This window comes from Mesoplodon densirostris, chromosome 15, assembly GCF_025265405.1.
Source record: "Mesoplodon densirostris isolate mMesDen1 chromosome 15, mMesDen1 primary haplotype, whole genome shotgun sequence".
Taxonomy (NCBI): Eukaryota; Metazoa; Chordata; class Mammalia; order Artiodactyla; family Ziphiidae; genus Mesoplodon; species Mesoplodon densirostris.
Window position 1 is genome coordinate 41022088 of NC_082675.1, and position 14077 is coordinate 41036164.

The following is a 14077-nucleotide window of genomic DNA, read 5'->3' on the forward strand; positions in this document are numbered from 1 at the left end:
ACACCAAGGAGTATAATTGGGAACTTACCTTTTTGATTCATATGTTTAAAAAATCATAAGACTATAATTATGGTAATGAAACCTTCATAAAGTCATTTTTATTATAGTTGTAGGAGAAGTTCATGGAGAGAATAAATCTTTTAGTAAAATAAAGCTTTACTGGTTATTAAAGAAATACTGTGGGCTTCCCTGTTGGCACAGTGGTTAAGAATCTGCCTGCCAATGCAGGGGACACGGGTTCGAGCCCTGGTCCAGGAAGATCCCACATGCCGTGGAGCAGCTAAGCCCGTGCACCACAACTACTGAGCCTGCGCTCTAGAGCCCGAGAGCCACAACTACTGAGCCCGTGTGCCACAGCTACTGAAGCTTGTGTCCCTAGAGCCCGTGCTCTGCAACAAGAGAAGCCACTGCAGCGAGAAGCCCGTGCACTGCAACAGAGTAGCCCCGCTCGCCGCAGCTAGAGAAAGCCCGCGTGCAGCAACGAAGACCCAATGCAGCCAAAAATAAATAAAATAAAAATAATTAAAAAGCAAAAAGAAATATTGTAACATTTCTTCTAAAGGTATAATGGCAGACATTTGAATGATATTTTATAGTCTGGCAGATTATTTCCTTTGCTCTTCACTGGAACCCAGGGAAGTAGAAAAGGCGGACAGCATTGTTTTGCCCATTTTATAATGAGGAAGGCGAGACTCAGAACAGTTAGGTGACTTGCCCAGCTCCCGTAGGAGCAAGTGTCTTTGCTGCTGGTCTGAGGATGGCACATTGACTAGCAAAGCTTTCAGCTCTCTACACACAGCTTCATCTTCCTGGGAGCATGAAGATATTTAAATCATGCAGCTGGAAAAATGATTACATGGTGAGAGTGCTGTGTTAAAACAAAACACAGGGACTTCCTGGTGGTGCAGTGGTTAAGAATCCACCTGCCAATGCAGGGGACACAGGTTTGATCCCTGGTCCGGGAAGATACCACATGCTGCGGAGCAACTAAGCCCATGTGCCACAACTACTGAGCCTGTGCTCTAGAGCCCGCGAGCCACAACTACTGAAGCCTGTGTGCCTAGAACCCATGCTCCGCAACAAGAGAAGCCACCGCAATGAGAAGCCCACGCACCGCAACGAAGATTAGTCCCCTCTTGCTGTAACTGGAGAAAGCCCACGTGCAGCAACGAAGACCCAACACGGCCAAAAATAAATAAATAAATAAATAAATAAATTTTTAAAAACACACACACATACAGTTATCCCTGTGTATCTGTGGGGGATTGGTTCCAGGACCCCCTGCACATACCAAAATCTGCGAATGTGCAAGTCCCTTATATAAAATGGTGTAGTATTTGCATATAACCTACATGCACTTCTCCATGTTTACTTAAATCATCTCCAGATTACTTGTAATACCTGATATGATGTAAATGCTATATATGTAGTTGGAAATACAATGTAAATAGTATGTAATTAGTTGCTTTCTGGAATTTTTTTTTTTTTAATGATATGCAGGCCTCTCACTGTTGTGGCCTCTCCCGTTGTGGAGCACAGGCTCCGGATGCGCAGGCCCAGCAGCCATGGCTCACGGGCCCAGCCGCTCCGCGGCATGTGGGATCTTCCCAGACTGGGGCACGAACCCGTGTCCCCTGCATTGGCAGGCGGACTCTCAACCACTGCGCCACCAGGGAAGCCCTGGAATTTTTTTTTTCCCAGAATATTTTTGATCCACAGTTCGTTGCATCCGTGAATGCAGAACCTGTGGATATGAAATGCCACTGACTGTTCATCCAAAAAGATGGTTTTATAGAAAGCAGTTACCTTTGGAAATGTAGTCTTATTCACATATATGCTGCTCTTTTCCAAAAGTGATTTAGTATTAATATTTCGGACTTATTCAAAAATAGTGGCTGTATAAAATTTGTCAGATTTCTTTGTAGTCACACTTGTTTTTGATCAAATATAGCGTTTTCCCTTGAATCACATACTTTTATCATCAGAATTCCCTGCAGATGCCTGTTGCTTATTTAAAAAAAAAAAAAAAGGTTTCCTCTCAAAGGTCAAAAAGTTTGTCAGTGTTGATATTCCAGAGCAAAGTAATGCAACTCCAAAAGAAGTTGTGCGCAAAGGCCCTGTAATTAGGGTAAGTGTGTAACCCTCCTAAGGGAATTACTTGAAAGGAAACAGAATTTTCTCGGATGTTCAAGTTCTGCTCTGTTTAAAAAGATTCATAATTTTAAACCCATCCCTGGTTGTTGATGCAACTCTGGAATATCTACCAATGTCTAACTCAAAAGACCAGTAAGGAATTTTAGGTATTCTTTTTTTAAAAAATAAATTTATTTATTTATTTTATTTATTCATTTTTTAGTTTTTGGCTGCGTTGGGTCTTCATTGCTGCTTGCGGGCTTTCTCTAGTTGCGGCCAGCGGGGGCTACTCTTCGTTGCGGTGCATGGGCTCTAGGTGTGTGGCCTTCAGTAGTTGTGGCATGCGGGCTCAGTAGTTGTGGCACATGGGCTTAGTTGCTCTGCAGCATGTGGGATCTTCCCAGACCAGGGCTCGAGCCCGTGTCCTCTGCATTGGCAGGTGGATTCTTAACCACTGCACCACCAGGGAAGCCCCTTAGGTATTCTTTTTAATGCACACCTGCAGGATCATGTGTTTAGAGATAATTAAAACAGACATGCAAATATAAAATGGTAATTGGCAGGCACAAGAACGATCATCACTTAATGTGACTAAATATTCTCTGAGCTCCTTTCCAGCTGTCAAAATAAACAACAACGATGTGGCCCTGGGGAGGGAGGCAGGCTCTGGAGTGAACATGAGATAATTCTCTAATATTTTTGCTAAAAGTCCAGTTAAGAGAGCTGTTAATTAGATTATCTCATTCTCCAGTGTTAAGCAGTAGTGATCCAAATCGACTCAGTCATATAGAAAACAGGTGAAGATCTTTGTAGAGAAATAGTTAAGTTCCAGGAGAAAAAAAAAACACCTGATCGTGGGTGATAGAGGTCATCTGCATTGATTACACTCTTCCCGTCAGGCCCACACAGCTTTGTGCACTCAGCTTATCACAGTCCCTGTCTGACTCCCTGCATCAGCAGATCTAGCTGGATTCTTATATCCTTGTCTTGTAATTTCATTCATTCCCTTCCTCACCCACCTGCCCCTCTCCACTGCATTCTTCCTCTGCGTTTTAAGGATGTTACCGTGTATTCTCAGCACAGCAGTCAGAGTGTTCCCATTAAAACCTAAGTCATGTGGTGGTGGTTCACTTCTGAGACCTTCTGTGGCCTCATCTTATTCAAAGTAAAAGTCTGGATCCGTTGAGTGGCCTACAGTCTGTACACACGTCCCCACTGCCGCTGCCTCTCACCACGCTTCCCCCCGCTCACCAGGCTCCAGCCGCACTCCTCCTTACTGATCTTGAACGCGCCAGGCACGTGCAGCCCTTAGTGCCTTTGCACTTGCTGTTCTCTGCCTTCAAAAGCTCTTCCCACAAACATCCAGATGGCTCCTTCACTCATTTTCTTCAGGTCTTTACCCACCTGTGGCTTTTTCAATGGGCCTTAACCTGTACCTTTCCAGCACACACGCATACCGCTATCCCCTTTCCTGGCTTAATTAATTAATTAATTAATTTTTTTTTTGCGGTACGCGGGCCTCTCACTGTTGTGGCCTCTCCTGTTGCGGAGCACAGGCTCCGGACGCGCAGGCTCAGCGGCCATGGCTCACGGGCCCAGCCGCTCCGCGGCATGTGGGATCTTCCCAGAACGGGGCATGAACCCATGTCCCCTGCATCGGCAGGCGGACTCTCAACCACTGCGCCACCAGGGAAGCCCTCCTGGCTTTATTTTTTACCTTAGTGTGTACACTTCCTTAATACACTTATTTTACCTATCTGTCTTTTGTGTTATCTCTCTCTTCCACAAAATGTTAGTTTCCTAATGGCAGGAATTTTTTTCTCTTTGGTCACTGCTGTCATATAGTAGTTGCTCAGTAAATACTGAATGAATGAGTAGAGTTAATGAATGAATGAGGGGATGAATGAAGTACATTCCCCTTTCCTTAACACTGCCGCTGCCTTAAGATGTTTTGAGTACTTTTTCTGTGGAGGTATTTTCAGCCTAGGTTTTTGAGGCACCTTCCTGCTTCTATAGGTTTAGACTCTTCTTCACATTTACCTCTTTGCCACTCTACCCAGCTCTTCCAGTTACTTCCAAAACTTTTTCTGGAACCTTGAGCTCTCTCTCTCTCTCTATGTATATATACCTACATATACACATACATACACATATATCACACATATGTACATACATATATGCATGTACGTACATTTGTGTGTGATATACATGTGTGTATATATATTGTATGTATGTGTATGTTTCTGTAAAATCTTTTCAAATCTCAGTATCTTTATTGGTTCATAGAAGTAATTACTATTTTTCCTCCTGTATTAGCTCCACTATGTTTCCAATTTCCACTCTTTTCATTTCCTTGGAAAACTTCCATGTTATCCTCCCAACATGTGTGCCCATCCTCCGCAGTAGATGGCAAGCTTCTCGAAGTGCAGGGATCAAGTCTGATCCCCTCTCAGAGACTCGTGCAGTACCTCCTACAAACACATGAAGGTGCTCATTGCATGGTTTTTTGAATTAATATGATGCAATTGAAAGATACCAATAGACTTTATTTTTTAGAGCAGTTTTAGATTCAAGCAAAATTGGACAGAAAGGACAGAGAGTTCCTACACACCTCAAACCCCCCCTGGCCATGTGTATCCACACAGCCGCTCCAACCATTAACATCCCCCGTGTTGAGGTGCATTTGTTACAACTGATGAACCAACACTGGCACAGCATTATCACCCGAAGTCCGTAATTTACATTAGAGTGTATGCTTTGTTTCGTACATTCTATGGGATTTGACAAATGTATCATGACATGTATCCACTCTTATAGATAGTATGATACAGAATAGTTTCACTGGCCTGAAAATCCCCTGTGCTCTACCTTCCAGACCTCTGGCAACTCACCACAGTTTTGCCTTTTCCAGAATGTCATGTAGTTGGAGTCGTACAGTATGCAGCCTTTTCAGATTGGCTTCTTTGACCCAGTAATAATATGATGCAATTTTGAGTCTTCTTGGCCTCATAAAGTTTGATATCTTTGTCTTTCTTTTTTTTTTTTTTTTTTTTTTGCTGTACGCGGGCCTCTCACTGCTGTGGCCTCTCCCGTTGCGGAGCACAGGCTCCGGACACACAGGCTCCGCGGCCATGGCTCGCGGGCCCAGCCGCTCCGCGGCATGTGGGATCTTCCGGGATCGGGGCACGAACCCGTGTCCTCTGCATCGGCAGGCGGACTCTCAACCACTGCGCCACCACGGAAGCCCTCTTTGTCTTTCTTTGACTAAGGGTACTCACTAATGGATGAGGAAGGGAAACCTCAGTTTGAACTTGAATACGTTGCTAAACAATGAAATGCTTAACTCTTGATGATATTTAAGGAATTAAGTGAACATATTTCCTTCCTGCTGTTTTCACTTCTCTTTAAGCTTGCCATGAAGTGGATGATTCATCTGTCGTTGGATTAAAGTATTTGTTTCTTGGTGCCATACACAAATGTCTAGGGAACTCAGAAGATGCTGTCCAGGTAAACTGTTCATGTGGTGTCATGGCTAGGGAAACTAAACTGTGAAAACCTACATATATGCTTGTGAATAAGAAAAAGGAGAAAGCATTACATAAAGCCAGTCTCCCACTGCAGTGTGAGTTTCATCCACTTTATTTGATTAAGGTCATCTTCTCAGATGCCAGAAGTTGATGATGGTTCATACTAGTTTTTAATGTGACTTCAGAGCCTTAGAATACGTCTTCACCTATGGGTTTCTTTTCTGGCACTAGCTGTTTATCAAAGATGACAGCCTCAATTGGAGGAGGAAGAAATGAGGAGGCAGACAGTTTTGAAGGAGCAGAGTGAAGCCTCCTAGCTAGGTAAATACAAACATGATCAGGCATGTCAGCCTGTGTCCACTTTTCCTCCCTCTGTAACTGCAGATTATTGATGCATTACTGAGGTGAGGTCTAGAAAGTTGTTACCTTAAGATATTCTGTGAATATATTATATGAAAAAGAACCATTCATTATCTTCAAATGTAGTTGGAGGGATTTTTCTGAGTTTTTTGTTTGGTTGTTGTTGTTTTTTTTTTTTACATACATCCAGGTGTTATTTTGATTATTCTTTGAGAGAGTTCATGTACTATAGTAAGAGACTTTGGCTTTTAAATCCTAGGGTGTTGATACACTTGTATTATAATTTTAAATTAATTTTCAGTGTGGGGTATAATAGTTATTACACAGCTCTAAATAGCTTATTTTAGATCATATGCTTAAGTATCAGTAAGATACAGTCAAGACACCTGTCAAGAGATGGTTCTTGGCTTGTTTACTTTCTGTCTTAAATATTAAAATGGAATGTTCAGATTTGGAGATGCAGATAAAGATGTTCTCTGCAATAAAATCAGTAGAGGCTGGTGTGTCAACTAGGAAAATAAGTAGCACAAATTGGGCTGACTGATGGGTAACATATACTGGCGCAAGTTCACCAGACAGGTATGTAAAGGACTTATAAGATATGGATGAGAGTAAATGGGAAGGAACAAAGATGCAGAAAAGGAGAAAATCTGATACAGAATACACATCCTTCTAAAGATGTGATGAGACTTGAGTAGGAAAATGAGCCTAAGTAGAGAAATGAATTAATTCCAAAAATATTCGTATTACTTTCAGTTCTTTCAGCGAGCTGTTAAAGATGAGTTGTGTCGTCAGAATAACTTATATGTTCAGCCATATGCTTGCTATGAACTTGGCTGTCTTCTGTTAGACAAACCAGAGGTAAGATCTTATCTATTTTCTTAAATTATGTTCATCAGCAAAACTGTGCAAGTGAACAGGCACAAAACATCCTTCATTTAAAGTAAGTTGATTGAACATAGTGTTTTTTTGTTTTGTTTTCCTTGATTTCACATAGGATGAATCCAAGAAGCTATTAATCCTATCTCACTGTGTTTAAGGAGGTAATCTCTTCCCTGGAATTAGAATGATAAATGTAACTTTGGGGACAAAAATTCATTTGGGGCAAAATCATTGCCTTTTCTAGAGTGGTATGGTATGATGTAATGTGGTTTATTCAGAGTACAGAATGGCATTGTGATTCTAGCTCCGCCATTTGTTTTTATTTAGTGTATGATGTGGTTAAGTTATTTAACCACATACCTTCTTCCTAATCTGTAAAACAGGATAAAAAATACCTCCCTTGCCAATTTAATAATGATTGTAGTGAGAATAAATGAGGATGGTGTGTAGGATTATTTAAAAATTTTTAGAATACCTTGTAAGTTTGACGGTCATCATTAAGATGCATATTTAAGCACAGTGGGGCAGTTTTTTAAAAAGTGAATTTTAATAATGCTGGATTTGCTTGGTACCTTCTTTTAGAAGCTCAATTACATACTATTGACTGTATAAAATTCTGATTTTCAGTAAATTCAAGTCAGCCTTCAAATATATGGACTTTTTAAAAGTTGAGCTAAATCAACAGAAATATTCTAGCCTAATCCTTAAATATGTAGCTTATCTTGCCAAAGATAGGCTTTTAATTGGTAACTCTTTTCATTTGAAATTCTAATTTTACCAAAATAGAAGATGCAATTTTTATGAATTTTGGTAGAAACTTCTAACACCATATTCTTCAAGGAAATTTTTACTCTTTTTTTTTTTTTTTTTTTTTTTGCTGTACGCGGGCCTCTCACTGCTGTGGCCTCTCCCGTTGCGGAGCACAGGCTCCGGACACACAGGCTCCGCGGCCATGGCTCGCGGGCCCAGCCGCTCCGCGGCATGTGGGATCCTCCGTGATCAGGGCACGAACCCGTGTCCCCTGCATCGGCAGGCGGACTCTCAACCACTGCGCCACCAGGGAGGCCCGGAAATTTTTACTCTTAATGCAGCCTTAAAATATATACATAAACTACAAGAAGACTGGTCTGTCTCTTGAAAAATGAAGTTGATATTCTCAATCAGTAATGCCTTCAAAAAAACTTACTTCAAATAAACTTAAATTATCATCAATTTTGGGTTTTTTAGTAAGATCTTAAACTATTATGCTCTTCTAAAGTATGACAACCCTTTATAAAATAATAATGAAGATTATGAAAAATTATTTATCAAGTAATGCCTTAATGTAAACATGTAAACAGCATTATATTAAAGAAACATGGAGTCAGTATGCTTGGATGAGCACTTGACTCCCCTCTATGTCACTGTGAATTTTTTGAATTAATATATTTTCCTATTATAACGTTTTCTGCTTGAGTGTATATAAATATAGATGTTAAGAGATAATGTGCTTTTCTTACATTCATAGACTGTGGGAAGAGGCAGAAGTCTCCTTCTTCAGGCAAAGGTAAAAATGCCTAAACATGCTCAGTCTCTCTCTTTCCAGCGACCCTTCTTATCCTCTGTCATGTACTCTGGAGTCTGAATTCAAGAAATTTTGTGAAATGATTGTCCTGGTTGGTATTTCTGGAGGGGAAACTGATACCTGAATCAGTGAGCAGTTGATTTTTAAGTGAAATTACACATGAAGCTCCTATGAAATTGCTCATCCTGCTTTATAAAAACTCTTCTCATTTGAGTGGGAAAATAACTGTTGATTTCATAACTGTGTTCTTGAGTTAAGAAGTTCTAACAGCAACTTCCAGTGAGCCCAGCTTAAGACTACTGTCCCAGGAATAACATGAGGGAAATTTTCCAAAGACAGCATTAACAATGCTCAGTTGACATTTTAAAAACGGACACAAAGTTTGAGGTTTGGGGAATAAGAAAAATCAAGTGAATGCGAAACCTTTGTTAGGAGTGTAAGGAATTTTACTTTGGGCAGTACAAAGCTTGGTGTGATTAATACTGTAGTATTACAGACAGCTTAGCTAATACTCTCTTTCTCTTGTCTTGCAGGAGGATTTCTCTGGCTACGACTTTGAGAACAGATTGCACGTCCGCATCCACGCTGCTCTGGCTTCGATGAGGGAGTTGGTTCCTCAGTGACAGACCCGAAGTTCCCGCTCCGTCCCTCCCCACACAGGTTCTGCACTTTAAAAGTAGAGGACACAGCTCTTATGAAGATCAGCTTTTCTTCTGAAAACCATCTGGGCCTGGGACACATTTTCTCAGTTAGGTTGATGTATTAAAGATCTCCTCTTTTAAACACATAGCTAAAAAGTAATAATGACGATGATAATAGTAATAATAACTAAGCACCTGGGGAGAGGGTTAAGTGACCTTGTTCAAACATTTTAGTTTTGTGATTTATTATTTTTTAAATAAAATTCAACTAAATATTCAACCTGCAATCTTGTAGGAATGCCTACTTGAAGCACACATCTGACTGGGTAACACTAAGAGGTACCTGTAAAATTATTAACAGTATCACGACATAGCACTTATATTGTGTTTTGAAAAAAAAAAGTGCTAGTTGTTTTACTTTATCCTCAAACTATTTCTGAGAATGACATAGCACAGATGTCTCCATTGTCCAGACAATGAAACTCAGGCACAAAAAAGGCTAATTGACTTATCGCAATTAATTATTCCTGTTATTATGGAGTAATGAATAGAATGCAAGTCTCCTAACCACAGACCGAATATTCTTTCATTGTAAAAATATATATATATGTTAATAACCAGGATCCCATGTTTTCTTATTAAAAAACAAATACTCTTCAGCTGAAGTTGTCATCCTTCTCTCCAGATTGTCTACAAAAATGTTTCAAAGGTCAGACACTTTTATTCCTTTGACAGCCAATCAAGTGAAAGCAAACAGAAGATAGTTTTACAACCGAAAGTATAGCTATTTTGCTAATTTATTAGAAGACCTAGTCTATAGTCTGGATAAATAATACCTACATTTTTGGTGTTTCCTTTTCTTTATGATAAATTGTCTAATTACCAATTTTTGGAAATCTTGCAACATATTACTTGAAAAGGTTATTCTTGAATGAACATAGATTCTTTTGCCTCAGAATATTTGCTGATGAAGGATTCACTGGACTATCTATTGCCAGGATTTAATCATTTTCCCCTTAGCTCAGGTTATTGATATTGTAAATAGAGTTCAAAGTTATTTTTTAATCCTTCGTTGCTAATTTTTATTGTCACCTAATTTACCTCTTTGTTCAGTACTGCGCACCTGTGGTTTTGAAGACTCTAAATACCTCAGTCACTTAAGAATTTCTGTCATAATTGTGTGACTAACCTGGCTCAAATCTTAAGGTTAGATATTTCTTAAAATTTATGTTGCAATAAAGAATATCATCTTGGGGTGTCATTTATTTACATATCCTTTTAGCTGAAGTATGATCTCATGCGACGTCAGTACTTTAAAATATTTCTCTTCAAAACAGACATGGAAGGAGCAGCTCGAATGTTGGCAGCTTTAATCTACTTCATCTGGTTTTGAGGGAATAATAATTTCTTCAAAAGAAATGATTGTTCCTCACTGATTTTGGCTAATCTATCTTCATGTTTTCTCACTTCCAAAATGCTTATTAACAATTGACTTTTTTTCTAGCCTGACTGCTGCAGGGATTTTAGATGCTAGCCAGAGAGAAAATATTTCTATCCTACTTTCATGAACGGGAAGATCCAGAAGTCAGGTATCAATAGATGCCTTCTGAAAGGAAACATTTATGTCTAAAAATGTTAGATACCTGGTTTCATCAAGGCTGAAGGAAAGAATGTTATGAATCTTTAAAATAAGGCTCTTGCCATTTTGTTGTCTTTTTGGCTATAGTATATGTGGCAAACTTCTCAGTTATGATTGTGGAACATTTAGAATCATGAAGTTTTTGCTCCAGAGTTCATACTTAATTGAATTTTCAGTTCAAATGTTGTTTGAACTATTTTTCAGTATTGAGAGTTTACATAAGGCCCCATACTTTAGAATTAAAAAAAAATTCCTATATTAACTGCTTTAAAAACTTTTATTTCTCCAGAGAGATTTCAGGATTTCAAATAAGTTTGTGTTCAGTTCACTTAACTGAACACACACCATTAGAACACCATCCAGTAAGTCTTTGTTAATAGTATGTTTATAGGACAGGTGCATTTATAAACTGTCTCTTCTAGGTTTGATGCAGGATAGCCCCTGTGGTTTATCTGGGAACCTGGTGATAAAGCATGGAGAAGGGGTAGACAGTGGTTCTGAAGACTCTAAAATAACAAAACCACGCTGTGAGTACACTGTACTGTTAGAGTCACTGAAATCTGAGTACATTTTTTTTAGTTGAGTAATTCATAACGGTTCTGGCCTTCGTGCTGTGACTTATCCAACCTGTGAGTTACTGTGATCTGCCTGGAAACCTAGGTTGGTGTAAATTGCTCTTTACCCCTCGCTGATGAAGAAAATAATCATATAAGCAGAACTGTTTGCATCTATATGTGCTTTTTTATGTTGGCATCACTTCTTCCCCTTTTCCTGTTTTGGAGGCTGTCAAATGGATCTTCTAATTTATAAGTGTCAGATATATTTTTGTATTAGATTGTGCCTATGATGAGAGAAATCTCTAATGTATATTTTATGTACTCGGAACACATTTATAATTTGATGCACTTTGAGGCATGGTCTAGTACTAATCATGTAATATGCATCTTTGTGATTAATGTGTTTAAGAATTTACTTTTACTGGGTTAGGTTTCTTTTTTTTTTTTTTTTTTTTTGCGGTACGCGGGCCTCTCACTGTTGTGGCCCCTCCCGTTGCGGAGCACAGGCTCCGGATGCGCAGGCCCAGCGGCCATGGCTCACGGGCCCAGCCGCTCCGCGGCATATGGGATCCTCCCAGATCGGGGCACGAACCCGTATCCCCTGCATCGGCAGGCGGACTCTCAACCACTGCGCCACCAGGGAGGCCCTAGGTTTCTTTTTGATTTCAGCACATGATAGCTAAGTATTTGAGTAAAGAGTTATTATTTTCAGATGTCACCAAAAATCAGAATATTTATTGTCTCGTATTGTATAAGTCAATTATTTAGAGAATTTGCACTTTTATCTTTCTGCCAACTCAAAGGACAATGCATACATGATTTTTAAAATACACACACACGTGCATGTGTGTGTGTGCATACATATATGCCTTTGCCATGTAAACTTTCCTAGTCGATTGCTTCCTTAAGCAGATTGTGGTGGCAAGTATTCAAGTATGGCTCCTTTACCTATGAAGATATATGGTCACACAGTCATAATGTAGTGTTTGGTATTTCTTTCTCTCTCTTTCCCTCCCTCCCTCCCTCCCTCCCTTCCTGTATATTTTGTGGAAAAAAATCTTGTTAAGCCCAGATCCTTCCAACAAGATACATAGTAGAGGGAGGGGACTTGAAGCTAGAAAGAGGAAATACAGAAAGAAAAGGGCAGGGGAGGGGGGAGCAAGAGAATGGAAAGTTGGTCCATAAAAAATGTGCCTCTTCAGTTAAAGTGAGCAAAAATCACACAATTGGCTAACATGTGAAAACTAGCAAGGGAGCTGAGCTCTATTTCCTAGTTGACTGGGGTATTCAATAGAAGCAACACACTTGTAACGTAGCTGAACTCTGGATTACACTTACTTTCTCCTCCCTTAGGCTAGTGGTTCTCAAGTTTTAGTTTTACAAATTATCCCTACTCTGAGATTCTGATTCAGTAGGCTCTAGGTAGGGCTTAGGAAGATATTTTTAACGGGCTCCTTGGCTAATTCTAATGCAGGTGGTCTACATTAGAGAGACATTGCCCTAGGTTATCATCTTTTGGTAAGTATTTAGTAAATCTGGGAGAAGAGTCAAACATATGGCAAGGTTATGCATATTATGGGGCCACTGAAAAAAATGCTTCTAACCCATTGGTTTTCTAAAGTAGGAGATTCCTGAGCTGAGTTTTAAAGGAGGAGAAGGATGCAGTCAAGTTAAAGTGATGGCTGGAAGGATGTCTCAGGCCTTGGACCTGATGAGCAAAGGCACAGAGGTGACAGGTAGCATGTGTTTTCAGGCCAGGTCTCTAGAAAGTCAAGTGGAAACCAAATGGTAAGATGAGATAGTTACACAGAGGTCACAGCATGATCCTTGGACTTCTATAGAGTAAGGATTTGAAGGGGGGAGGGGCAGGGAGCAATGGAGAACAAAGTAGATTTGCAATTTAGTTAGATCCCTAGTGTCTGAAAGAGATGAACATAAGGACAAGAAGATTGTAAAGCCACATCAAATCACTAGGAGTTGTAGAAATCAAAGCAGCACATAGTGGTTTGAAAATTTTTTGTTAGATGTTTTCACTGTAACAGTTTGCATTTCAGAGCAACTTGAACAGAACAGTCATTGCAGAAATGTGGAAAGAGTACAGGCTTGCCTTCTGAGTAACAGGTATTCCGCACAGTACATAACATCTAAGTGGTGTTCAAGATGACCCATCAAGGTTGGTTAGGTGACACAAGGGTATGTGTCTCTCATTCCAGAAGTCACCATACATGGGATCTCTAATGTTTGTATTTGGGGTTCTTATCTCAGTTTCATTACGCCTTTGATAGTTAAATATATTATAAACCAAACCCTCATTTCACTTTTGTTTACACTACCAAAGTGTGGTGCGGGGGCAGTGATGAGGACCAGAAAGCGTACCATCTGCAGTTCTAACATCACACTTAAAGTCTAAAAGAGAGCATTTCTTCTTTACTGTTTTTTTTTAAAAAAATAAATTTATTTATTTATTTTTGGCTAAGTTGGATCTTTGGTGCTGCATGCGGGCTTTCTCTACTTGCGGTGAGCGGGGGCTACTCTTCGTTGCGGTGAGCGGGCTTCTCATTGCGGTGGCTTCTCTTGATGCAGAGCACGGGCTCTAGGCACGTGCACTCAGTAGTTGTGGCTCGTGGGCTCTAGAGCACAGGCTCAGTAGTTGTGGCGCACGGGCTTAGCTGCTCTGCGGCACGTGGGATCTTCCCGGACCAGAACTTGAACTCGTGTCCCCTACATTGGCAGGCGGATCCCAACCACTGCGCCACCAGGGAAGCCCTTCTTTT

The 14077-nt window shown here is 40.2% G+C and overlaps 2 protein-coding genes across 3 annotated transcripts in view; one reads left to right on the forward strand and one right to left on the reverse strand.

The window, feature by feature from the left end:
- The window catches only part of TTC39C (tetratricopeptide repeat domain 39C), a 106508-nt gene extending 96742 nt beyond the window's left edge, over window positions 1-9766 (forward strand). For both annotated transcript variants that reach the window (XM_060119267.1, XM_060119268.1), the window contains 4 exons: window positions 5543-5640; window positions 6777-6881; window positions 8410-8448; window positions 9000-9766. In XM_060119267.1, coding sequence (XP_059975250.1) covers window positions 5543-5640; window positions 6777-6881; window positions 8410-8448; window positions 9000-9089 — 332 coding nt within the window. In that variant the 3' untranslated portion in view covers window positions 9090-9766. The remainder of the gene's footprint in view (window positions 1-5542; window positions 5641-6776; window positions 6882-8409; window positions 8449-8999) is intronic.
- Window positions 9130-14077, reverse strand: part of OSBPL1A (oxysterol binding protein like 1A) — a 247180-nt gene continuing 242232 nt past the window's right edge. Inside the window, exon 30 of the transcript XR_009534543.1 lies at window positions 9130-9196. The gene's annotated coding sequence lies outside the window, so the exon portion shown is untranslated. The remainder of the gene's footprint in view (window positions 9197-14077) is intronic.